Consider the following 27,075-nt stretch of genomic DNA (forward strand, 5'->3'; position numbering starts at 1 on the left):
TGAAGGTCTGATCTATTTCGCAAGCTTTGACATCGTAAGTGTGTCTTCCTCTAACCCGCTTGCAGGCAAGAGCAGCCTTCTGCTCTTGCCTGCAAGAGGGTTCGGCGAAAATTATTTTGAGCTTCGATTCCATGTCGGTATAACACTTGTTCAGGTAATGGGAAAATGTCTTCCTGTCGGATGTTGGCTTGTGAGTCGCGGGTATTTTATCTAGTATTTTTCTAAATCTGGGCGATTCAATAGTCGACAGGGGAAGCATGTCTTCTACAATGAACCCTGCAACCAGCCGGTCTTTCTGTGTCACCTGCTTCTACTCTACTATACTACTACTGCTACGCGCTACTATACTTCGTTACCCAAAAAAGTAATATAGTTACTGTTACGCGTTACCCCCAACCAGGGGCGTAGGAATGAGTTTAACATTGGGGGGGACACATATCGGAAACCTGACAGATCCGTTAATGGTTTGAACAGAAATATGTCATAAATTAACTACACTGAAAAAATTCACAAATATATTTTTATTCTACTAAAAAGATACATTTGTAAATGTAAAGGAAAACACATTTTGAATGGCAGTAATGAACTGATAAATATCAAATCAATTCTTTAATTGCACGCTCAATCATCCAGTTTTTTAGAATAAGAAGCGGTGACAAGACGCTGTGTTGCGCTTTCAAAATAAAATAAGATATTTTTCTCCCCCGGTACAATTTTTAGGTGAGACAGATGCACCTGTCTCCAATATTGGAGGGGACACATCCCCTCCGTCCCCCCCGGTTTCTACGCCCTTGCCCCCAACACTGGGTATGATAACGAGTTGGAATGTTCGTTTTGGAGCAAAAAAGCGTACATAGACACATTCTTCAGTTCGCTGTTTTTAGCCGATTCTATCAAAACGCTATAAACTTGGAACGATAGGGGTATGTGTTATTGTCAAAACTAAATTGCTATTTTAAACCACTTAAAAGGCTAGAAGTAGCCCGACATTTCTTTGGTCGTATAATAAGGGTCTTGTTTTTAAGACTCGATAAGTAGATTGGCAAACACAGAGCTTGCATGTTGTTGACGGATGGCACAATCTCTGTGTTCGTCAATCTATTTATCGAGTCTTAAAAACAAGTTGGCGTCAACGGGTGAACTAGGCTACTGATGGTATTGTGTGGATAAAATGTCCTTTTTAATAAACAATTTGTACACTTACAAAGTTATCAATGCCTTGTTTTATATGTTAAGACCCTTATTATACTACTAAAGAAATGTCAGGCTACTTCTAGCCTTTAAGTGGTTTAAAATAGCGATTTAGTTTTTACCATAACACATGCCCCTATCGTTCCAAGTTTATAGCGGTTTGATAGGATCGGCTAAAAACAGCCAACTGAAGAATGCGTCTATATGCGCTTCTTTGCTCCAAAACGAACATTCCAACTCGTTATCATACCAAACATATCCCAAATCCCTTTTACACCGGATTTGTCCTTTAACTGGAATTGTAACAAATAGGGAAATAATTAAAATGAAGGAGGGCACAAATTCAGTGCAACGACGTTGATGGCGTGATTCTTTTGTTACAACACTATTGCAACACAAACTATCCTCTGCAGAAAGGCGTTGGATGTTGACCGGGCACTTCCCTTCATGTGCTGGAAGATTGAGTTTCAGTGGGAATCTGACACCCTGATACACCCTCTCACACACACGGGGGGTAATACCCGAACTAGAATAGCCCCTTTTCACAGAGGACAAACACAGGTCACTAAGCAGAGTAGAGCTACTATAGGGGTCTGCAACTCTTGTGTATCCAGGCACTGACACTAGACTTGTGATCGCTTGTTGAGGAAAGATTAGTTTAGTCTGCCCAAAATTTGGGGAATACTAAGACTATTATGTCGTCTCTGTGCAAAGGGTCTGTGTTGGTGTTGTAGTCTCTTCCACTGTCTGTCACGGTGTCAGGTGCGGTTCTGTCCGAGGTTTGTTGTGACAGCATCGTCTGGCCAGCCTCTGGACTAGAACCCTGCCTGGACGCAGTTTCATCACCCATCGGTCTCAGATCACACAGACACAAACACAAAGACACGCGCACGCACGCACGCACACACACATAAACACACACTCACTCACAGCAGTGCAGGTTGTATGGTCGGAGCTTCACACTGATCCGAGGGGTGGTCTATCAGGCTCTGGTGTGAATGGAGATGAGCTGAGACCGACGCACCTGATTGGCTGGAGGAAGACAAGGTGATGCACTTTATTCTTCCTGGATCAATAATTAGGGCAGAAAGGAAAAAATATGCACTTACAATAAGAATAACAATATACTGCAAATATACAACTCTAACAATACAATACACAACAATAAGATATACAATAACAGCGGTAGTAATGTCAACGCAAATTAAAAAATGCAGACATTATTTGGTGCTTCATCCTGTCTGGACAGGAAGTAGTTGTGACTGACAGGTGGACTCTAGGGTCCGCCTCCAGGGAGTCTGGGCTGGTCTGGGACCTGGTGGTCTGCTTGTGTTTTTGCAGCAAAAATGGTTGCACCTTTTATTTCCACTGCAGCTATTAAAGTTACTTAAATTATTTAAAATGAAGAGCATCTGAAGAAAATAAACGAGATCTATCATTATATAAACTATAATGATAGATCTAGATCTATCTATCCATCTAGCTATCTATGATTTAGATATATCAATCTTTCTTTCTATCTATGATATATACAGTATCTATCAATCTTTCTAGCTATCTATCTTCGATTCATATATCAATCTTTCTATCTACGATATATATATATATATATATATATATATATATATATATATATATATCATTCATTCTACCCATCTATGATATATACTGTCATCAATCTTTCTATTAATCTATCTATATGCAGTACATATCTCTCTCTCTCTCTCTCTCTCTCTGTCTCTGTATATATATATACACATCGTCTAACAAAGTGCATATTCAAAACTGTGTGAAACAGATTTCTCTGTTCGGCAACAACAACCCATCACGGTGAGATTAAAAGGCGCTCCCGGTGGCTGCAGTACCCCCAGCGGCCGCAGAGGTCGCTGCTGCGCCGTACGACCGCTGCACAGCAGCGCTGCTGCCGTGCAACACGATCAGCGGTTTCCTGCTTCGGGTTTCCCTTTAAGGGGGCAAGGCTCGATGCTGGGAACTCACGTCATTTCGCCGTTTACACATCCAAATCAATGAGCTCGGCGAGATGTCCGTCGTTCACTCCGATCTTCCAGGAAGGGATTAACCAGCGCGCTGCCGAGATGTAGGGCCGACAACACGGCGACCAACGCAGGGAAACAAAAGAAGTTTGTACAAGATCGGGTGATGGTGAAGTAGAGATAACTTTTATTCCGAGGTGAAGCGGACCCACAGCCCGCTGTTGAGCCGGGGGTCGGCGGGCCAGGGGGGTTGTTTTTTTTTCGGATAAGACGGGAAAGCGTAAAAACCCGAAGTGGAGGAGCACAACTTCACGGGAGATGATGTCCGAATCCTCCTCGATCACGACCAAGGTAGTGCGTTTGAATCCGATCGTCCGATGTGTGTTTGAAACAGAGACCCGTCCAGACCACTTGACTTCATGGATTGATCACATATGTTGTTTGTCATCTGTTGCTCGGGCTCGTTTCGGACTCGTTTCGCTGCGGGGTGAAGCTGGCGGATCCCCCGCTGTGCGGCTTCACGTCGCCCACACGGTGGACATGATCTGGTCACGATCACTGAGATCATCCATACCAGCAGGGTAGATGACTCCCGGGAATAGATCATCTGAGACGGGTTTGTTGGGTTGTCCTCCAAAGGAAACTAAAGAAAGCGATTGTAAAAGCCTGCATTTGAATAACACGGATAATCAAATCATGATCCGAGGTGGTGTGCGTTTAAAACCAAGGAGCAAATGTGTTGATTGTGCAAATCAACATTAGTTATTGACGTGGTGGACTTTTTATGGAGGCGTTTGGGAAAGGTTTTTAGTGTTATTGATTTGGATCCACACATAACATGAACGATCACAGGGTTTTTGTTTTTATTGTTGCATGGTCACTTCACCCATGCAACATTTATTCCAAATAGTGTGCAGAAATCCCTTCTTCTACGTCATTTAATAAACATTGATGCCACTTTTAAATTTAAAGTGCCCCAAGTTTGGCTAGGCATTGGAAGAAAATTGTGTTGTCAAATTCAACATGGCACTTTCTCTTCTGAAGTGAAAGTGAGATATGGGAACCAGTTCGTCCCTGTAGTGTGTGAAAGACTGGTTTTGAACAGCAGAAAATTAAAATTCAGATGATGTCCGAAATAAAGTAGATTAATCACTGATTATGTGAGTGATTTAAAAGGAAGTGTGAGTAGCCAAGTCATCACACTGATGTGTGTGTGTGTGTGTGTGTGTGTGTGTGTGTGCGCCTGTGCATAGAGCTGTTTGATAGAAGATGTCTAACTCCACTCAGTTCAGGTCATGCCGTATTGTGACGAGCCACACACACACACACACACACACACACACACACACACACACACACTATGTCAATACTTACATCCTAGAGTACAGCAGTAAAGCCTAACTTGTATTCCTACTATCATGACCAGCAGATGCTTTATCAAAGTGACCTGCAGTGCGATGAGACACATGCAGAGAAAACCAATATCTTCTCAAGAACGTCTACACCTTAAACTACCGGCATGGGGATCGAACCCAAAACCTTTACACCACCCTGCCCCCATGATGATGATTTACATTTAGGGGATTTTGAGGATGCTTTTATCCAAGGCGACTTATTACCATTCATTCACACATTCACACACCGACGGTGGAGTCCGCCACGCAGGGAGACAGCCAGCTGGTCAGGAGCAGTCCTGGTGAGGGGGCTTGCTCAGGGACCCCTCAACACTCAGCTTGGAGGAGCCTTGAATCGAACTAGCAACCTTCTGGTTACCAGCCAACCCGCTCTTCCTCTTGAGCTACCGTCGGCCCCTTTCGACCTTCCGGCCCCCATGTTGATGACGATGATGATGGTGTGTGTGCGTGTGTGTGTGTGGTGGATCCTAGTGAGGCATGCCCTGTGTCCCCTGTGTGTCTGCAGCAGGAGAGAAGCTCTTTCAGTCCGTCGGCCAGCCCCCAGCCCAACTCCACCTCCTCCCCCGTCCATGCCCCCGCCGCCCGGCCCGCCGGCCGCATGGACGAGGACCCCGCCCGGCTGCCCACCCACCTGCGTGAGTCTCACCTGCGACACACACACACACACACACACACACACACACACACACACACACACACACACACACACACACACACATACACACAAACACGGATGTGCACACATGTAGCTGCGAACACACACCCGTATGTACTCGCACATACAGAGGTTGAAACACACGCACATCTACATGCTGACACACACACTTGCATGCTGACGCTCACACACACACGTACATGCCGACGCACACACACGCACACATGCTTGTACGCCCCGACAAATGTGTCGACACACACACACGCACGTACGCAGACACTTTCATGCCGACACATATGTACACGCTGACACAAACATACACGCGTACGGGCACACTGACACAGACACACACACGTCCATGCTAACGCACACACACACACACACACACACACACACACACACACACACACACACACACACACACACACACACACACACACACACACACACACACACACACACAAGCACAAACCCAGTCCAGCGGTCCATGCGGGGATCGGTTTGTTTCTAGGAGAGAAGGAGAAACGGTTGGTTTTGTGTTGCTCAGAATGACGTCAGTAATCCCTAAACTCTGCACGCACTAAAAATAAAACCTTGATGAGAACCAATGGGGGGACGGAGCACACACACCAGCGAGAGGCTGTCAACATCAACACACACACACACACACACACACACACACACACACACACACACACACACACACACACACACACACACACACACACACACACACATACACACAGTTGGTTGAATATTACCACAACACGGGCAGTGGATTAGTCATGCGTTGCCTCTGGACTGCGGAGGTGTTCAACCATATCTGGGGGTCGTTGATGCTGGCCTGTGTTTGTACAGTAGTTCAGCCCCTCCACGGCTGGCCGACAGTCACTGGACCTGGGCCGTAACGTCGCAGTATAGGGCTGGTACATCAACAACGACCGCCTCCATTTTGTTAGCTTTTTTATTGGTAGTCAGGTTATTTTTGTCATGTTCAGTAATTAACCGTAAAATTGTTGTTCGTTATGGGCTGGCATTGTCTTGTTTGAAACTTGAAGAGGTGGAAACATAACACTTTTACGGTATATTTTGAGTCCTCCAAATGTGCTGGGTATTTGCAACTCAAAATCCCATGATGCATTCTGATGCATGCCAATGGAAGCCCTACAGGCAAAATCCAGAAAAATGGATACCAACAGTGGGATGATACCAACAGTGGGATGATCCCAACGGGAGCATAATGTGCATTGAGAGTGTGGTAGGGGGAGGGAGGTAAAGAGAGGCATAGAGAGAGAGAGAGCACAGGCCTTACAACCCACAGCTGTCTGCGTGTTATTAAGGTGCGGTTTTGCCCAGGTTACACCTGTGTCTGCTACCCCTACCAGAGGGGCCGTTGTTAGCGTGAACCAAAGAAAGGAGAAAGTTAAGCCGGGCGGAAAAGTCAACACTCCCGGGCCCGACTTTGAAGCGGAGCCAAGCTACTGACTCCCGCTTGCGTGGGGCTTCGCACGGCCCTCGACCGGTTATTACCTCCGCCCAGCCCTGGGCCAATCAGAGGGCAGGCGTGGCTGGCTCCGGGCCAAGACGGGGTCTACCGTGTTTACCGAGAACCTTGGCTCTGCTTTATCCATGGAGCTATCAATATTTAACCCGCTATCCCCGCTGCTGTCACTGCTACAGCCCACGGCCGCCCCGTTAGCGCTCGACTCGAGTTCCGAGTTCTGCGACGTCCCTGCCATGGCCATGTGGTCAGTGCACAGGAAACCCCCCCCCCCCCCCACACACACACACACACACACACACACACACACACACACACACACACACACACACACCCAACCGGCCGGCTCCTCTGTGTTCTACTTCCTCTTTTGTATTGTAACCGAAAAAAGGAAGAGGTCTCAACAGGTCTGCGTTTCTGTTTGTGTCCCTGCCAAGTTCCCTGACTGACGGCCTCCCGTCTCTCTCCCACCCCCACCCCCTCCGCCCTTCCCCGTCGGCCTGCGCGGACTTCCTTAACCCCTCGCCCCGCTCTCGCTCTCGCTCTCCAGAACGGTTTGGACTTTGGGTTTATTTATCTTCCCTATCTTGTTTGCGTCCTCCCTGACTTCCCTTTCTTCGGCATCCAAGCCGCACAGAACCCCCTCTCTTCCTCGTCCGCCCGTTGACGGAGGCAGATGCGTGGAAGCGTACACACGGGCGTCTATTATGCTTGCATTCAAAGGGAGGGCTTCTCTTTTTTTTTTCTCCTTTTTGCTTTTTAGTCCCGCGGGGAAAGGAAGGGAAGGGAAGGAAGCAAAGAAGACTGAGAAGAAGGGGAAAAAAAAAAACGGGGGAGTGAGTGAGTGAGAGGGGAGGAAATTGCAGTGTGGGCAGAAATCCGCCTTCTCCATTTCCTGAGCAGGAAGTGGATTAGATCGGAAGAGTCGCCCCGCTTGCTTCTCACTCTTGGAGAACGCCAACGGGGCGGGATCCGTCCTGCTCCTTCTCTTCTCCTTTTATTAACCCCCTGACGCTCACCGGCCACTTACCCCCGACCGGACGGCACTGTGTCGGAGGAACGTCAGCCCGAGAAACTTCAAGATTTTAACGATTCTTCCAGTCATGACATTTATTTTTCTAGGAGGGGATTTTTTCCCTGAACAATCCCAAGAAATAAAGGCTGCAGTCACTAAATCTCTCCTGTGAATTGAGAATGGTACCAAGCTGAGAATGTGAGCAATGGCAAATGGACTACATTTATACAGTGCTTTTCCAACCAGCAGCCACTCAAAGCGCTTTTAAATACTGCCTCACATTCACCAATTCATGCACACATTCACACACCGACGGCGGTGTCAGCCAAGCAAGTCAACAGCCAGATCGTCAGGATCAGTCAGGGTGAGGCGTCTTGCCAAGGGACACCTCGACACTCGGCTAGGAGGAGCCGGGCATCGAACTAGCGACCTGCCAAACCGCTCTACCCCCTGAGCCCCATGGCGGCGCCAAACGAGATCTGATAGCGTTGTATTCCTCTCGCCTCGTCATTTCCCCCACTTTCTGACGAGTGGCCGTAGGGCCCGGTCCCACAGGCGGAGGTCGTCGTGGTTATCGTCACCATGGCAATGGATGCTTAAGGCTCAAGCAGCCGTGACATGACGCTGAGGGGGGAGAGGGGCAACGTAGGATGGTGTGTGTGTGTGTTTGTGTCCGTGTGCGGTTGTGCGGTGACTCGGGCGTCTCCGTGTTGGTTTGTTTGTGTTGGGGGTCGATTCTGTGACCGTGTTCGTCCAATCTCATGCGGGGATGAACGACCACAAGGCGAGGACACACTGTGCACAAAAGATAAGACACACACACACACACACACACACACACACACACACACACACACACACACACACACACACACACACACACGCGCGCATTACTCATCCACCCGCTCATACAGGCATGCTTGGCGAACACCCAGCTGTGACACACACACACACGCATACACATAAACACACACCCAAAATTATGTTGATGTGCGTGTTCAACCGTGTTGACAGATAGGTCTCTCTGCAATTTTGGTGTGGGTCTGCATATGTACACAAGCAAGCATGCATGTTTAAGTGAGGAGGGTTTATGCATCTGTTAATGCCAGTAAGTCTGCAGGAGGCCGTGTGGTTGTGTGTGTGTGTGTGTGTGTGTGTGTGTGTGTGTGTGTGGGGGGGGGGTACACTTCCTTCCCCTGGAAGCAGCTCTTGTCCTCAGGAATTTCCTGAGTGGGCAGACGGCACTTCCTGAATAAATGTGTGTGTGCTGAAAGGGAAACTGTTCTCACATGGCAACGACTCTGCCCCCCCCCCTCCCCCACTGTGCCCCCACCGCGTTTTCCTGTTTGCGACACACTCCACATGGCACTGGTGTGTGTGTGTGTGTGTGTGTGTGTCTGCATGCTTCTGCGTATGTGTGTGTGCGTGCTTCTGGGTGTGTGTGTGTTCCTTAAGCATTTCTACACACAAACTCGCACCACACACTGACATGACACTTATTTATAGTGTTCTAGCTACAGAAGAAAAAGAATACATTGCCTTCTCCTCGTCTGACTGGGAGGTTTAATGAGAGCCCTGGTTGAGTGTAACCAAACGGACCAGTTAAAAGATATCTCTGGATGCGCGGGGGTGGCGGTGAGTCGTGATGTTGACTCTGGGCAGCTTTCAGTGACTTTAAGATTGCAACCGCGGCCGATAACGAGGGATCAACGTCCACCCCCCCCCCCCCCCCCCCCCCCCCTCCATGTTCACGGTAATGTGTGCGTTTTTTGATGTGCTGTGATAACATCAAGCGTGTCTTGACTCAGCCGCATAGAGACGCTCTCTCCAAGCCTCTTAGCGGTGCGTCTCTGCTCCTCGCTCCTCCTCCTCCCTGCTCCTCCTCCCTGCTCCTCTCTGCTCCTGCTCCTCTCTGCTCCTCCTCCCTGCTCCTCTCTGCTCCTCCTCCCTGCTCCTCTCTGCTCCTCCTCCCTGCTCCTCTCTCCTCCCTGCTCCTCTCTGCTCCTCCTCCCTGCTCCTCCCTGCTCCTCTCTCCTCCCTGCTCCTGCTCCTCCCTGCTCCTCTCTGCTCCTGCTCCTCCCTGCTCCTCTCTGCTCCTGCTCCTCTCTGCTCCTCCTCCCTGCTCCTCTCTGCTCCTCCTCCCTGCTCCTCTCTCCTCCCTGCTCCTCTCTACTCCTCCTCCCTGCTCCTCTCTCCTCCTCCCTGCTCCTCCTCCCTGCTCCTCTCTGCTCCTGCTCCTCTCTGCTCCTCCTCCCTGCTCGTCTCTGCTCCTCCTCTCTGCTCCTCCTCTATGCTCCTCTCTGCCCCTCCTCCCTGCTCCTCTCTCCTCCTCCCTGCTCCTCAGTGCTCCTCTCTCCTCCTCCCTGCTCCTCTCTGCTCCTCCTCCCTGCTCCTCGCTGCTCCTCCTCCCTGCTCCTCTCTCCTCCTCCCTGCTCCTCTCTCCTCCTCGCTGCTCCTCCTCTCTCCTCTTCCCTTCTCCTCCTCGCTACGGCGGCACGCGGACAAACAAAGAGGAAATGAGCGCAGCGTCGCGGAAGGCCATCAGGATCCATGAAGTCGCCGTGAACAAGATCGAGCCTAGCTCCCTCTCCTCCCTACCGAGGGCGATCAACACCCCCCCCCCCCCCCCCCCCGTAGGAACAGGTTGAGCAGCTTTCCCGTTCGAAGCAAATACGAGAGGCCCTTTTGATTGGCGGTCTGGTTGAATGTTTGTTTTGACTGGCTGTTGGGGGGGGCAGGCCACGTGCACAGGCTTGTTGAGGAAATGAGGAGGTGTGTGTGTGTGTGTGTGTGTGTGTGTGTGTGTGTGTGTGTGTGTGTGTGTGAGTCCTGTTCAGCCGCACCCACCTGGGAGCGGTTGTGCGAGAACAGGAGGAAAGAGGAAGAAGAGAGAAAGGGAGGGAGGGGGAGAGAGAGAGAAAGGAAGACTAACAGCCTGGAGGCAGGAGCCTCACCCCCCACACCCCCTTTCTTCAGTCGGGGTGGACGGAGGTCACGGCAAGCTCTTATCCTCCACCACCACCTCCCACTACTACTCCCTAGCACACCTGTTGAGAGAGAGGGAGGGAGATACAGAGAGAGAGAGAACACTGCCGCTGCGAGGAAGGACACGCCAACTCAGCGCAGTGGCCTTGGGCCGCCTCTCTTTCGGCTTGGTTTTTGCGGCAGGAAGACAATAAAGGGCGAGAGAGCGGGACGCTTCTGTTGGTCAGCGTTGATGAAAAGCAGCGGCTGAATGGAGAAGGGAAAAGCGCTTCCTGTTAGTGACGGAGAGATACACCTTCAGTGTCTTCTGTTCTGCTGTGGTGGTGTTGTAGCTTGTTGAACCGCGACGGTGTGTGTGTGTGTGTGTGTGTGTGTTTTGGCGTTTTGAAACGTTTGACGGGTGAAAATGAATGCGTATCACACACAACAAATTCCGATAAGAACACCCGAAAGATTACGATAAAAACAAAACAAAAACGATTCCTTCACAACGTGAACATATAGGCGGTAATTTCCACGTGTGTCATCGTGCCGGTCAGACGCCAATGCTGGTCAGTGACTCCCCCACCATACCAGGCAGAGAATGGGAAGTTGTGGACTTCTGTAATGTAGCGCAACAAGGAAACAAGATACCAATGATCTCATCCTCTCCTCTCTCCTCCATTCATCTCCAGTGCTTGTGGGTTGCCCTGGCAACGCTTTACTGTGTGTGTGCGCTTGTGCGTTAGTGCGCCCATGTGTGAGAGTGTGTTAGAGGGAGAGTGCCAGATAGACAGGAACAAGGCAGGGGTCTGAGAATCCACAGTGAAAATTGTGTCATCAGAGAGGATTAGCAGTCTATGGTTTAGACACACACTCTGCAACCCCACGCACGTACGTACGTAGGCACACACGGCAAACCCGAGACGCCTTGAATGAAGACACGAATCGATGAGAGAAATGTTGCCAACCTATTAATAAAATAAAGACTCAAAAGCCATAAATCCTCCCCTGTTACACACGCGAAAAGATCCCGTTTTTTGGCAGATGGGAGATGAGTTCAACAGAGTTTGCACCGGCGGTGATGAATAAATTTCACCTTTTCTCCAAACATGTCTTTGTCTTTCTCTTTCAGACCGATCTTTGTCTGCTTTTGATGATCTTCCCTTTCTTCACTTTCACACTGCTACCCTTCAGGGCTCAAATTTCTCAGAACACATCCTCCTTCTCTCTTTCTCCCCCCCACTCCCCCTCTGTGTTCGGGACACACACACACACACACACACACACACACACACACACACCCCTCTAAGCTAACGCAGGAAGTTTCCTGTTGCTGAGACCAAAAAGCCCACGCTGGATTACTTCCTGCCAAAAGTGTGTTGTGGGACACGTTTGTTAGGAGCCCTTCTCCTTCCCCTCCCCCCACCCCCCCCCCCTCTCGTTCCTTCCTCTGCCGGGCCAGGACAGATGGCCAGTTCCGTCCGGGACCGGATCTCCGAAGTCCAACGGCGGGGGGGGGGGGGGGGGGGGGGGGGGAAGTTTGGCAACTACTTCTTTGCTCGGGGGAGGGAGAGAAAGCGAGCGGGAGTGAGCAGTGATACCGCCGCGCCCGACCGGCCGGACGCCATCGGTGGCTCCGTAGCCGGACGCACGCCACGGAAGTACCAACGAAGGCACGCACACGCCCCACCCTAGCAGCGGCCACGGGGATCAGAAGGTGGCGCGCTACGGGCCGTGTGTCACGGACAGGCGCTTTTATTGTGAAGGTCCGATTTACTTCGTGTAGCTGATTAGCGAGAATCCTGGTCACATCCTGGTGTGTGTGTGTGTGTGTGTGTGTGTGTGTGTGTGTGTGTGTGTGTGTCTTGAGTGGGCGTATAGCCACGCTAACCCATGCGTCGGCAGGCAGTTGAATTTCCGTGCAATCAGTCGAAACCATCTATGAGCCTGTGCGTGCCGTAGCCGCTAAAAATCCCATCACAGCAGCGTGGGCGGCTGTGATGTGTCACCGGCCTGTCGGGACGGCTCCTCAGTCCGGTGGCCTGGTCGTGGGTACTGTGTCCTGGGGCGGGCAGGGTCCTGGGGCAGGCTGGGCTCCCCCGGACCAGGAGAGACCGGTACGGGACCACCCCGCTGCCAGGACGGGAGAGAGCAGCGACTCATGGGGCTCAGAGATGAGCTTTTTGTTTGTTGTGATTATGCTGTTTTGTATTGATGTTTGGGTGGAGAGAGGAGGAAAGAGGGGAGAGAGAGATAGAAAGCGGAAGAGCAAGCAACTGCAGTTTGTGCGTTGGTTTGTGTGTGTGCATGTGTGTGTGCACGCTTTTGGGCATGTGTGTGGTATGTGTGACACTCAGCGGCGGCCAAAGATAACAGTTGTCGCACTCACAAGAGGAAGTGTTTGAGGGCTGTTGATAAGTGAGACCTCAGGAATGACGATGAGCTGGAAGGGAAGCTCTGATCCCACACACACACACTCAGACGCACACAGACACGCACACACATCCTCGGAATCCTTGATGACTTCCATTCCAACACGTCGACCGAGACTTGGCCTGTCATTCCTCCCTGATCCAGCAGGCAAGAACAACACAACTGTTGTGCGTTGCTTCGTGGCGTTTGAGGGTCGCCCGTGGGCCGTTGAAGTTCCCAAAATCACAAACTCTATCTCATGTCTCGAAGTCAAAAAGATGCAACTGAAAAACAGTATGTAAACACTCACACACGCATGCATAAACACATAAATACCAGGCGTGATTCAACCCGCCCTTTTTGTTTTCGGATGTCAATCACCGGCGGCAGTGCGCTCGGAGCCTCTGGCCTCCTTAGTTTCGGCTCGGGTTCGACCGCGCAGATGTTTCTCTGCCGCGTTCCCACGGTGACAGCCCAGAGAAAATCTGCCAACCCGGGTTCCTATTTTTATTTAACATGCGAGGACCCCAGGGCTGTCCTTCGGGACGCCTGCCGAGAATGATTACAACTGCAAGGGCCTGCGGGTCACAAGTCCTCACCTGAAGCCTGTTCTGCTCTGCTATTGATTTCCTCACAGACAAGACGGGAGACACAATATTCCACCGCAAGGCGTCCTCTCTCACTCCTCGCTCACACACACACACACACACGCACGCACGCACGCACGCGCGCGCGCGCACGCACACGCACACACAAACATTCTTTTTTTATATAACTGTAATCCTCACTTCCTCAATATCATTTTACTGCCTCACCCCCCCCCCACAACATCCCTCCTCCATCTCATTTCCTGCCTCCCTCCCTCCCCTCTTATCACCCCCGGCAGCTCTCCCCCCCCCCCTTCCCCCTTCCTCTCCTTCCTGTCGTCTTCCTTCCTGTCCCCCCCCCCCCACCTTCCCCTTCCCCTCCCCCGTATTTAACAGCCCACTAAATTCAACCCAAGACACCTCCCCCACGCCCCTTTTAGTCATAGCCTGTAATCTCCCCCTCTCTCCCTCCCCTCTCTCTCTCTCTCTCCCCTCCCTCCCCTCTCTCCCTCCCCTCTCTCTCCCCTGACCCTCTCCCTCCCCTCTCTCTCCCCTCCCTCCCCTCTCACCCTCTCTCCCCTCCCTCCCCTCTCACCCTCTCTCCCTCCCCTCTCTCCCCTCTCACCCTCTCTCCCTCCCCTCACCCTCTCTCTCTCCCCTCACCCTCTCTCCCTCCCCTCTCTCTCCCCTCCCTCCCCTCTCACCCTCTCTCCCTCCTCTCTCTCTCCCTCCCCTCTCTCTCCCCTCCCTCCCCTCTCACCCTCTCTCTCCCTCCCGTCTCTCTCCCCTATCTCTCTCTCCCCTCCCTCCCCTCGCTCTCTGCTTCCTCTTCATTCTTCCTGTTCTCCCTGAGCTATGACTGTCTTTATGTTTATGTCTCTTTGCTGTTTACCTTTTGTGGCTACATCGATGGGGAAAGAAAAGAAAAACCCATGCGCGCGCACAAACACACACGTGCACACACACACACACACAAACACAGACAGACAGACAGACAGACAGACAGACAGACAGACAGACAGACAGACAGACAGACAGACAGACAGACAGACAGACAGACAGACAGACAGACAGACAGACAGACAGAGTGTTTGTAGTCCATGCACAGCCAGTGTTTTTCTGCTTGGAACAGTGAAATATCAATAAGCTTGCCTTGCTACATAAATCCAGGGGAATTATTTATTGTAGTTTAGGATGTAATGAAATGGAATTATGGCTTTGTTTTAGATAAAAACAAATAACAATTCATGGAAGAATTTTTTTTATTGCATATCTAATGTAATTACCAAGCACCAGGTTGAATACCTTCAATTATTAAACCGATTCAACTTGACATTCTGTTTATATACTGTATATTGTATATCAAAAGCTTTATTCAATGTGATTTAGTGCCAGCGATGTATTTTCACTCATCATCCCCAGAGGTGAAATTCAGTTCACCATTCGTCCATTGAGTCAAATCCACATAAAGAAGATGACTAACCAACAACACATCCTACTAACGGGGACGTGTGTGGGACATCTTTCATAATCCTCCCCTCCAAACCTAGATGTACGATGGATAGATCAGTCTACCAGCCTACCCAGTGGACTGTAGCAAACGTTGCTTATCTCGCCATCATATATCTAGGTGGACACGGCCACTTGTGATGCCACTACAACATAGGAAAAGGCCGATTTTCAAACGGTTTGTAGTGGCTAATCACACTTTCACCTTGTGGCGTACTATCACACCTTTAAGTGTGCACTGGCCTCACTGCTAAGTACACAGGCCTGTCGGGGCAGAGACGTAAAATATGGTGTTTAGTAAGTTTCGGTGTCCGAAATAGACTTGTCATAAGTCCTTATGCGAAGAAAACAGAACGTCACCAAATCCGGCGGCCTTCACGCTCCCTGCGCATCGTTAAAGCGTTGTGCTTTAGTTCCCAGTACACTTGAGAAGCACCGCTCTTGATCATCCATCACCGCGAGGGTTCTGACCACAAGTCATCCCGGGATCCGCCGTGGCGGGACCCAAACCCCCGCACACAGGAAGGGCCCTCAGATGTGGGGGTTCTTTGCATTGTTAGAATTCCCAACCGCATCGTTGCGACCCGTTTTGCTGTCCCGACCAGTTTATTGGTTCCTGACCGTTTTTTGCGGTCCCGTCCCCTTTTTGGGTTCCCGTCCCCTTTTTGGGCTCCCGACCCCTTTTGGGCTCCCGACCCCTTTTGGGCTCCCGACCCCTTTTGGGTTCCTGTCCCCTTTTTGGGTTCCCGACCCCTTTTGGGGGTTCCTGAACCCTTTTGGGTTCCCGACCCCTTATGGGTCCTGTCCCCTTTTTGGGTTCCCGACTCCTTTTGGGTTCCAGTCCCCTTTTTGGGTTCCCCACCCCTTTTCGGTTCCCGTCCCCTTTTTGGGTTCCCGTCCCCTTTTGGGTTCCCGTCCCCTTTTCGGTTCCCGTCCCCTTTTTGGGTTCCCGTCCCCTTTTTGGGTTCCCGTCCCCTTTTTGGGTTCCCGACCCCTTTTTGGGTTCCCGACCCCCGACCTCCGTACAAGTCTTCAGTAGCGGTGGGTGAGGCTGACGCTGTGCCCCCCCCCCCCCCCCCCCCCAGGGCTGCAGCCGGTGTTCTGGGGCCGGGAGGACGTGGCCCAGTGGCTGCGCTGGGCAGAACGTGAGTTCGCCCTGCGGCCCACCACCAGCTCCTCCTTCCAGATGAACGGCAAGGCCCTGCTGCTGCTCACCAAGGAGGACTTCCGCTACCGCTCGCCACACTCAGGTACGCACACGCACACACACAAACAAATGCACGCACTCGCTCACCCACTCGCCCACGCATGTTAATGCGCACGCATTATTGCGCATACAAACTTATGCATCCACGTTTGTATGGACACGCACTTGCAAGAGCACACACTAATGCACGCACGCGCGCACACTCACTGACGCAAACACGCGTGTGTACGCACACGCTATGTTATGGATGCAAACGCATACATCCGCATTAGTATGGACTCACGTGTTTGTATGGACACACACTTGTATGGACACACACTTGTATGGACACACACTTGCAAGAGCACACGCTTTTGCACATTTGTGTGGAAGCACACATGTGTACGCACACGCAATATTACGGACACAAGCGCATACATACATGTGAGCATGGACAGACACACGCATACACACGTTTGTATGGAGACATACTCTTGCAAGGACGCGCACTAGTGCACAGACGCACACACAAACTCCTTTTAAATTGCTGTAGTGTGTGTGTGTCTTTTCGCAGATGACGTCAATGGTTACAGGTTATTATTGAACCTCAACGCATATCCGCTTATACTTGACAGACCCACACACACAGACACAGCAACACACACACACACACACACAAACTCACTTAACTTTCCTTTGATATAGTAGTGCACTAACTGACAATTTGCGCACACATGCAGTGTTCATGTGTTGCTTAGCAACACAGTTTTCTAGTGTTGTGTTGTGCCTCGCAGTGCGTTTGGTTAAGGTAAATTGTTAGGATTTTGCATCGTGTAATTTGTCATAATTCCTTTTTGGGGGAATCATCCAATGCAAAGGTTTGAACAGCAGACGGGGGACTTTTATTTTGGAAAGGACGACGTCAGGAGGTGGACAAACATTCCCTTGTAGAATCTCCCTTTGTGTCAAAAGAGTTGGCGTCTTGGCGTGTTTAAACCCAGGAGCCCGGCGAGGTGTCGAGGGAGTACGGGGGTGGAGGGGGCTTCACTGCGAAGCCTTCCACCGTCCTCATTGGTGCATCTGAGCCACACATCCATTCAGATCCTTAAAGGGACAGGCGCAGCTTCGCTGGCCTTCTGAGGCAGCTACATAAATTTATGAATTGCTACTTCACGTGCCAGGGCCAGGATAACCAAAAGGTCCTGGGTTCGATCCCCAATGCTCTTGGGTGTACTATTTGTACTTTAAGGTGTCGGTGCCCTTTCAATGTAGGGCTGTCTGTATTGTGTTAAGTCGCTTGGGATAGATGCTTCTTCTTGATTGGCTCTGATTGGAACGAGTTTGCTCAATGGGAACCAAGTGGAACCATTAAATGACCGCTATCTTGAAGTGTTAGGCCTGGAATTGAGCGTGTGTGTGTGTGTGTGTGTGTGTGTGTATGTGTGATAATGCTAGTTTGTGCATGTGTGTGTGTCTCATTGTGTGTGTGTGTGTGTGTGTTATTGTGTGTGTGTGTGTGTGTGTGCGTGTTATTGTGTGTGTGTGTGTGTGTGTGTGTGTGTGTGTGTGTGTGTGTGTGATAGGAGCCTCTGTGGTGAGGGCTCAGTTACTGTTCCTCCGTGGAGGAAGTCAGAGCGTCTGGTCGGGTTAACGGTCGGTCGGAATGAAGAAACACAAAAGATATATTTTTTTTACATAGCCCTCAATTGTCACCGTGGTTACCCGTGTCAGAGTCAGATGTCAGCGTGTATTAAAAGGTACAGATTAGACCGCCGACATTCAGAAGGCTCGATCCTTTGTTTGTTTATTGGAATCGAGTTCCAGAAAATTCCCTCGCCCATCTTGGGCAACCAGAGTCTGACGTCAAGCGTTTGGGGAAGAACCTTAAAATAAACAAATCAAGACAGGGATCTTCCCATCAGCCCTGACTGGCCACCAGCCAAAACACAGATCCTTAAAACACAAATTAAAATACACTCCCCTATTGGTATTAGCATTTGAGTCTTTATAACAGGATATTTTATTGTGTAGCCATTCGCTGTTTTGTAGCCGCACACCGCATACTATAACACCAGGCAACAATTCCACAACACACAGCAATTCCTTATTTCCTGCACACACAATCTTTTGTTATGGTTCAGAGCTTTGATTTGAAACGGTAGGCGGCTTGACATGTAGTGCGATATTAAGATAATTCAAGCTGGAAAGCTCTGCATTAATAGAAGGTAATAGTTTGCGTACTGTTAACATTGTTCTCGTTATATAAACCAATCATATGCGTGGGATAAACTCGTTGTGGTAAAGCAGGGCGTAATCATGGCTGGGGGGGATAGAAAGTGACTGAGGCCATATGTTTGCACCTGTAATGACTTGATTGTAATTGTTATGACTTGATTCAAAATATCTCTAATGCTTGGAGCTCGTTAATATAACACCTCCTGGTAGAATTCTATGCTCTTTAGCAGTTTGTTTTTCAAATATCGTGCATTATGGAACACGTTTTTAGGGCATAGCGACTTTGTCCACAATTCCGCGGTAAACGTGATGGTGAAGCGTTTCTTCATTCATAGCTGAATACCACCATTTGTTTTTTTCTGAGATGACTGAGATGAAAATGGGTCAATAGGATAAGGATTTAAAGCGAAAGTATGAACAACAAGGGGTGTGGCAAACACATAGGAGTGATAATGGCCACACGTACCAGCACAGTAAAGTTTTTCACCAAACAGGAAGTTAAACTCAGGGGAAAGTACTGAGCGCCGTTGTTTATTTGCTCCATGTTAATGTCAATCATGTCCGCCTGTTTTATAGGGACAGCATGTACAAAGATCAACATTTGCAGTGATGTTTGTTTACATTTGAGTGACGCTCTGCAAAAGTCCACAGACACACATGCCCCAACATATATTGATATCCACCCCTGAAAAGCTCCATCGAGAAAAGAAATGTGTCATTAAACACGTAGGAGCCCATTTATCAGTACTGCCGAGTGTTTAATAGATGTAATAATATTAACCATAATGGCAATTAAAAGTGATGAACATTGAGGGCTGGTTGCAGTGAGCTTTAGTCTGGCTCACCCTGATCAGTTTACAGCACTCGCAATCTATTATCATCGAAGCCAGTAAGTGTCCACTACGCAATATTCAACACATTGTTTGTAGATGAAACCCATAAGCCATATAGTATTACAAACAAAGAGGGAAGTGGGAGTGGGAGTGGGAGTGTGTGTGTGTGTGTGTGTGTGTGTGTGTGTGTGTGTGTGTGTGTGTGTGTGCGCGTGTGTGAGAAATACTTTATTAGAATCATTTCCTGGTTGACTGTATGCTTTTGGGAAAGGCTGTGTATGAGGTTGTGTCAGAATAACACTTCCTTGTCACTTGTTATTAGTTAAAGCTAGGGTAGGCAATGTATTTTACATGCATTTTCAATCATTTCTGTTAAAACTCTCTTTTACATCCTGGCAGCAATTAATGAATCAAATGATCGGACAAAATATTATCTGAAATTATCCTGTTGTTTGGGGTCACAGGCCTGTAATAAGCCTATCCAATCATTTGATTCTGCCCGAATTACATGATTGGTTGGCCTACCAGTCTGTCTACCTAGCTACCCGGCTACCTGCGCGTCCTTTGCACGTTAACTCATTGCGCAGGACCGCAGTCTTCCACAAGGCTAACTAGCCCTATAGCTAAAGCTGGCCTTATAGTTAAAGCTAGCAAGCTAGTCCCGCGTTTTGTGGGAGTGGCCTGAAGGGAGAGGGGGCTTCTTTCAGTTGGATACGTTCAGATCCAGTTTAGTCTGGGTGTTTTCTTCAAAGTTTCCTACCCTAAAAATTCCCCTTTTTCTTTCCAAGAATTGATTATTGAGTTCTTGAACCACATTTTGTCACCATAGAAGTACAAGCTGTGGTGGTAAATCATGGAACAGGTTTTATCCTTCGGGCCTCATTCTCTGAAGTTACCGCCAAGATGTTATCATGATTTACGACCACGTAAATACGAAGGGGTCTTTTATGACTTCCTTGTAGGAAGGCAAAGTAAATAAATAAACGTAGATAATAAAAATATCAAGCTTGTTTTTCTTCCTGACGGTTTGAATTTCAGCTGTTTTCCACCCGTGTTGTGTGTCCAACTTTTGTCAATAAACGTCCCCCTCTTCCCATAAAACCAAGGCAAAAAAATCGCAGAACCCATTAGCACAGCCCACACAGCTCTTCGCAATATCGTGATCACACAAACATTTTGTAAAGCGCATTAGGGACACATTTTGTAAATGGCAAAGTTGTAAATGCCACATTTCATCTGCAGCAAATTGTCTTCACCTGCAATCCCGGGTGAAAAAAATACCAAGATCGATTGTTCAGACGCTAGTTAAATACTATAGAGAAAGCTTGTTAGTCATGATCATGATTTTATGTTTCTTGAGCGGGAACATGGGATGGCTTTTATTAAAATAAAATAATAATTCCAACTCTGAAGTCAAGTAAATTAAGTCTTTAAAACTTGTGGTGACAAGCAGAGAGCGAAAAACAGAGGCAGTTTAACCCTGTCACTGCTCATGTAACCCATGAGCAATCACCTCTTTTTCATAACCAGGGTGTAGTTTCACACGTCAATCAAATCCTCTCCAAGGTTGACACAACGCCCTTCCTGCTCTTCTGCGTCATGTCGTGTCATCGCGGATGGGAAGCAGGGGTTGGAAATGGGAAGAGGCCCAGGTTGACCTCTGACCTTTGACCCTGTGTGTGTGTTCCTCGGTCCTCTAGGTTGACCTTTGACCCTTAGTTTGTGTGTTTGTGCCTCTGCAGGAGACGTCTTCTAGGTTGACCTCTGACCTTGTGTGTCTGTCTCGGTAGGAGACGTCCTCTAGGTTGACCTCTGACCCTCTAGGTTGACCTTTGAACCTGTGTTTCTGTCTCTCTAGGAGACGTCCTCTATGAGCTGCTGCAGCACATCCTGAAGCAGAGGAAGGCCAGCGGTCCTTACCCGTCCTCCTACCTGCCTGGGAACTCCTTCCACCCGCTGCAAGAGAGCTCCATCCAGCACCTCAAACTTGAAGGTCAGTCACATAAGGGTTCTTTCCTGTTTTAGTTTTTTTTTAAGGATTTACTTTTTTTTTTTTTTGGGGGGGGGGGGGGCATGAGGCTCAGGAGGTAGAGCGGGTTGGCTGGTACACAGAAGGTTGCTAGTTCAATCCCCGGTGCCTCCTAGCTGAGTGTATAACACAGTAGGGCTGCTGGATCAGAAGTTCCGGCACTAGATATGCAGGTGTGTTACATGTGTGTGTTTGTTTGCTTAGTATGGTATTGTTGATGTGCACACATTAGTAATATAAAACGACAACTTAACTCATTATGATATCCACTTACGGTTGATGCTGTTGTTATATTACTCTGTAACAAATGTAGTAATAAATAAATAATAATCGTACGCACTTGTGTAATCGCTGCTCGACGAACAGCCCCCCATGGCAGAGATATCCACTTCTAAGTGGTCAGGTCACATGTCTTAAGCACAAATAACCTGAACAGATGGCATTTATAGCCGTGTTATCTTCAAGACGTGAAGGACATCAACAGAAATACCTGAGGCTGTTTTGTCTTGCCTTGCTCTTAAAGCACAAAGTTAACAGATCAAGATTCAGAGGACTTTGAGTCCGGGAAGGTAAAACCAGTCTGACGAGGAAGTGCTCCGCGCAGCCAGCAGCCAGGTGCTCATTATCTCAGTGTTATATTAAAGGGGAAGTATTCGCTATCAAGATAAGGTTTTCCCCCGCAGCCGCTGTCTTCCTTGTTTTTGAAGTGAACATTTGAGAACACCTGCTGCTCTGACAATCGCACAAGGAAGTAGAGCCACATAAGCGAGAAGGAGGTGTGACTTGGCATTGTTCTGGCGTTTCCAGTCGTATGATTTGAGAAAGGGCACTTTTTTATGTCTCTTATCTCTCTCGCTGCTTTCAACTCGTAGCACTAAGCTAAGTAAACAAACGGGAACGAGGGGAGGCGCCTCGACGACACGGCTTTGCCTCGCATGCCTCTGTAAAACAGCACCATCTAGTGGCCGAGCGGGGATATTAGAAATGTTCCGGGAAACACAAAGCGATCGGTTCTCTGACACTGAGTCAGAGAGTCAGCAGGTCACAGAGACAGGCAATACTAACAATAGGAGAATAGCAGGGCTGATCGGGCTTTTGGGGTCATTTGCCCCAAACTGTGGAACAAACTCCCTCTTCATGTCAGGCGAGCCCCTTCAAAATCCCTCCTTAAATATAATTGATATTCTCTCGCGTTTAACACCGTATAAGTTGCATTATTGTCTAGAGTGTCCTTTTTTTGTGCTTTTATCTGTCTGTTTTACAACTAGATAGTTGAATTGTACAACACTTTGTCAGCCAACTGTTGTTGTTTTTAAAGGGCTCTATAATAGTCTTGAACTTGATGGAAACATTTCCCCCGTCGCCCCAGAAACGGTACGACGGGCGCCACGGGGCACGGCTGCCAGCCCCCAGCACCCCCCCACCATCGAGCTGCGGCACCGTTCGCGCTCGCCGCACCCCCGGCCCACGCCCCGCCGCTCGCCCTCCGAGAGCGGCCACGCCCGCGCCTCCTTGGAGGACCCCCACCTGGCGTCCTCCCAGCTGCCCGACAGCAACCACCACCTGCCCGACGACATGTACCCGCTCTCGCTGTCGCCGCCGGCGACCGTCTCCCTGAACGGCCGCTGCACCACGCCGCGCGAGGCGCCCTGCCCCCCCGGTAGCCCACCCGGCGGCCAGGACGGCCCGCCCCCGCCGGCCCGCGTCATCCAGCTGATGCCGAGCGCCATCATGCACCCCCTGCTGCTGAGCCCGGGCCGCGGCGGCGGCGGCGGCGGCGGCGGCGGCGGCGGCGGCGGCGGCGGCGGCGTGGCCAACCGCGAGCTGAGGCACGGCCACGTGGCGGTGCCCTCGCAGCCCGGCCTGGAGAACGGGCGGGGCGAGGGGGGGAAGCTCCACCCCCACCACCAGCTCAGCCTGGCCCAGCAGCTGCTCAACCAGCAGCAGGAGGAGCTCTACCGTAACCACGTCATCATGCCCGTGTCCCCGCCGGAGGAGCCCGCCATGCCCATCGGGAGGATAGCAGGTACGCTCACTCTGAGGGCGTCTAGCGGACGCCTTCATCCAACGGGGACTGAGAGTGATGGCGTTGGTCCGAAGTAGGGCTGGGCACCGTGGCCGATTTCCCTAAATCGATTTGATTTCGATTCATAAGGTTCTGGATCGATTAACTTCGATTCGATTCAATCTGCTCTTGAATAATGAAAATGGCTCAACTGTGTTACAAAATACAAATGCACTTTATTTTTTCTCTTCATCTTGAACAACAGGTTTTAAGTGCAAACTTGTAAATTGGAAAGTTTAAACTTGAGCTGTAGACAAAACTGTCTCAAGTCACAAAAGTGCAATTTTGAAATTAGAAAGGAATTGCAAGTGAAAGTGTACTTGAACTACAACATTCCATCACTGCAAAATGCATTAAGTCATTGTTTAATAAAGTGAAAAAATAATAATAAAGGTAACAAAACTAAAAAAACATGCCCTATGAATCAATATTGCAAAATTGAAATGAAATCGATCTAAAATCGATTAATTCGATTTTTTTGCCAAGCCCTACTCAGAAGAAAGGAGAAACAAGAATACATCGCTCTCAGGACAGTAAGGATGTTCATAGAAACAAAATTTCAAGCACTAGCAACCGCTAGGTTAACCCATTCCCCTTATACAACAACGATAGCTAGGATAAGATTCTACACAATGCTAAGTACTGTTTGTAAGTGCCAGGAGGTACAACACACAATAAGTGCGTACATTAGGTGCCAGGACGTCCAACATACAATAAGTGCTTAAGACGGGTGTGGGGTTATGGAGAGTCTCGTTTAACTCTGAACCAGTAGAGTCAGGGGGCCGCGGTGGGTCTTCTGATCGTCCCTTACGCCGTCAGGCCGGCCCTGGGATCAAAGCCACACCGTAGTGATGCTGACCCTTTGTGACCGCACCTCGGTTCTTGGGAGTGGGAGTGAAACACTTTGTACTGGTTTACTCTACCTTGACTTTGACTGTTTACAACTAGGCCCAGTCTACACGTGTATATGTATTTTTAACAACAAATTTCCCCCCTTAACTTTTTAAAATAGGCCTGTCCACCCAATCAGTAGAGACTTAGTTTTGATTTGTTCCATTTAAATATGTTCTCTAAAATGATTACATTCTCTTAAAGAAAAAGTGTTTTCGCCGTGGTCTGCATTTTGACTGCCTGGTATGCGTTCCACGTTTGTTGAGGTTCTGCTTGGTTCCCGACCCCCAGACTGCAGGTTGCTGTGGGACTACGTCTACCAGCTCCTGTCTGACAGCCGGTACGAGAACTACATCCGCTGGGAGGACCCCACCAGCAAAGTCTTCCGCATCATGGACCCCAACGGACTGGCCCGACTCTGGGGAAACCACAAGGTAACTAGATCAGATCAGATCGCGTTAGGAGGTCAGACTAGGCTGGTGGCAATGTTCTGTTCCCCGAGGGTATATCTGTAGCCTGCAGGGGGCGCCAAAGCACCGCCCTCCCCCCTCCAAAATGTAAACAACCTTCCTTGTTTTGTCCTGCACCCATGCAGGACTTTTAATATATGTAACTAGTCAATTCTCAGTGGCGATGTGACGCCCTGCTGTTTGCTTACAGAACCGGACCAACATGACTTACGAGAAGATGTCGCGGGCGCTGCGGCACTACTACAAGCTGAACATCATAAGGAAAGAGCCAGGACAGAGGCTGCTCTTCAGGTAGAGACACCTCATAAAAGGCCCACACTCAGAGTTAGGGTTAAGACACTTAACCCTAACTGCTCCTTACGAGCTGGCTGTCGCCTTACATGGTTGACTCTGCCGTCGGTGTGTCAACGTGTGTATTAACCGATGTAAGTCGCTTTGGATAAAAGCGCCTGCTAAATGCCCTAATTGTTATTGTAATTGTAGACTTCCTCTCACTCTCAGAAGTAGACTTCCTTCCACCCTCAGAAGTAGACTTCCTTCCACTCTGTGTGTGCGTGTGTGCGCATTTTCGTGTGTCTTTGTGCTTCTGAAATCCCACTATGATTCATGTGTTTGTGTGAGTGCTTACCATTGCACTATTGGAACCCGAAAGAGAGGCAAGGGAAAAACCTCTGGAATAAACACACAGTGGTGTTGAATCTAAGGACCAAAAAATGGTTCTGTGACCCTTAATTAAGCTGCAAAGTGTCAAACACGCACACCTATAAACACTATAATGTAATTGCTTGATCTCGCACCACACTTTTTAATTGTATATTAATTAATACAATTAATGAATGAACATGTTTTAATTAAGTAGAATTCCTTTTAATTAAGCAGCTGAAATGTGTTCTCTACACCAACACCACTTCGGTCACGTCAACATGTGCCTGGCCACGACACAGGCTCCATTCCAACAAGGCTTCCCACGCTGCATGCCAGCATCTCTCGGTCTGTCCTCTAGAGCAGTGGTTTTCAAATAGGGGTACGCGTACCCCTAGGGGCAGTACTGCAGGGGGGTACTCAGAAAATCTTTTAAAAAAAAAGTATTCCAATTTTATTTTCACCATGAGCAAGTTTAAATTCTGAGCGCTAGACCCACACACTTTATTTATGTTCATTTTATTTGTAACCTTTAAGTGGGTGCTCAGCTGAAACAATATCTTAGAGGGGGTACACTAGTAGGAAAGGTTTGAGAGCTACTGCTCAAAAGGATCTCCAATCCCGCAAGTCTGATTTCCCCCCCCCCCCCCCCCTCCTCGGTTACAGGTTCATGAAGACCCCAGACGAGATCATGAACGGACAGACAGAGCGCCTTGACCACCTGGACTCAGACCCAGAGGAACAGACCTACATCAAGGAGGAGTGCTGAGGGACGCATCAGCGCAGCTGCACTAAACGACCACCAGGGGGAGACAAAGGGACTGGACCGTACGACACACAGCCACTGTTGCCTTTCCCCTCGCCGCCCCACAACCCCCCTACCAGGAAGCAGCTTGTACAATCGTAAAAAGGGAACTGAAGTTCGTCTTCGAACCTCGCTTCTCGTTCCCGGAATAAACTGAGAAACGCTTTCTGTCGGGGTACCCCCCCACATTCCCCCCATTGCCTTTGGGACCTGAGAGTGACAGTGTGTAGACGATGTATGCTTTTCATGTGTCGTAGTCGAGTGGGGAACGCCGAGGAGAGAGAGAGAGAGAGGGGGAAGACCTTCTTTAAAAGGTGCTGGCATGAACAATCTTCACCTCTCCCTCCTGCAATTTTAATCAACTCTGAACGAAAACTGATCACCTGTGTTTATATTGTTTGGGCTTTCTGTCTCTGTTTTGCTGATTTTGCTCACCCCCCCCCCCCACCCCAAAACTCCCCTACTACCCCCAAAGCATTATTAGACAATGCCATTTTGCAATTTTGTGTAAAATAGGAGGTTGGTGTGTTGAACTTAATGTTTAACGATAGATTAAACCTTTTTGATCTTGTTTACCCTTGGGTCATCGTTGAATGGCTCAGTCGTATTCATTATGATTACTTCAGGACATTAAAGAGAAGTGGGCATGTTTATATTGACCTTATTGGCTTAC

At 49.3% G+C, this 27,075-nt stretch overlaps 1 protein-coding gene across 2 annotated transcripts; it reads left to right on the forward strand.

Moving 5' to 3' along the window:
- The first annotated feature begins 3,200 nt into the window (after positions 1 to 3,200).
- etv6 (ETS variant transcription factor 6) lies at positions 3,201 to 27,075 on the forward strand. Of its 2 annotated transcripts, none has more exons than XM_079735164.1 (8): positions 3,201 to 3,536; positions 5,106 to 5,235; positions 16,332 to 16,496; positions 21,359 to 21,493; positions 22,899 to 23,555; positions 24,777 to 24,919; positions 25,146 to 25,246; positions 26,264 to 27,075. In XM_079735164.1, exons 1-8 carry the CDS (start codon positions 3,504 to 3,506, stop codon positions 26,364 to 26,366), a joined length of 1,467 nt encoding a protein of 488 aa, XP_079591290.1. In that variant the 5' UTR covers positions 3,201 to 3,503; the 3' UTR covers positions 26,367 to 27,075. The 2 variants fall into 2 exon arrangements, with proteins under 2 accessions (XP_079591290.1, XP_079591291.1); XM_079735165.1 differs by having other exon boundaries at positions 5,109 to 5,235.

The sequence above is a fragment of the Pollachius pollachius genome (assembly GCF_949987615.1).
Source record: "Pollachius pollachius genome assembly, chromosome: 4".
Classification (NCBI taxonomy): domain Eukaryota; kingdom Metazoa; phylum Chordata; class Actinopteri; order Gadiformes; family Gadidae; genus Pollachius; species Pollachius pollachius.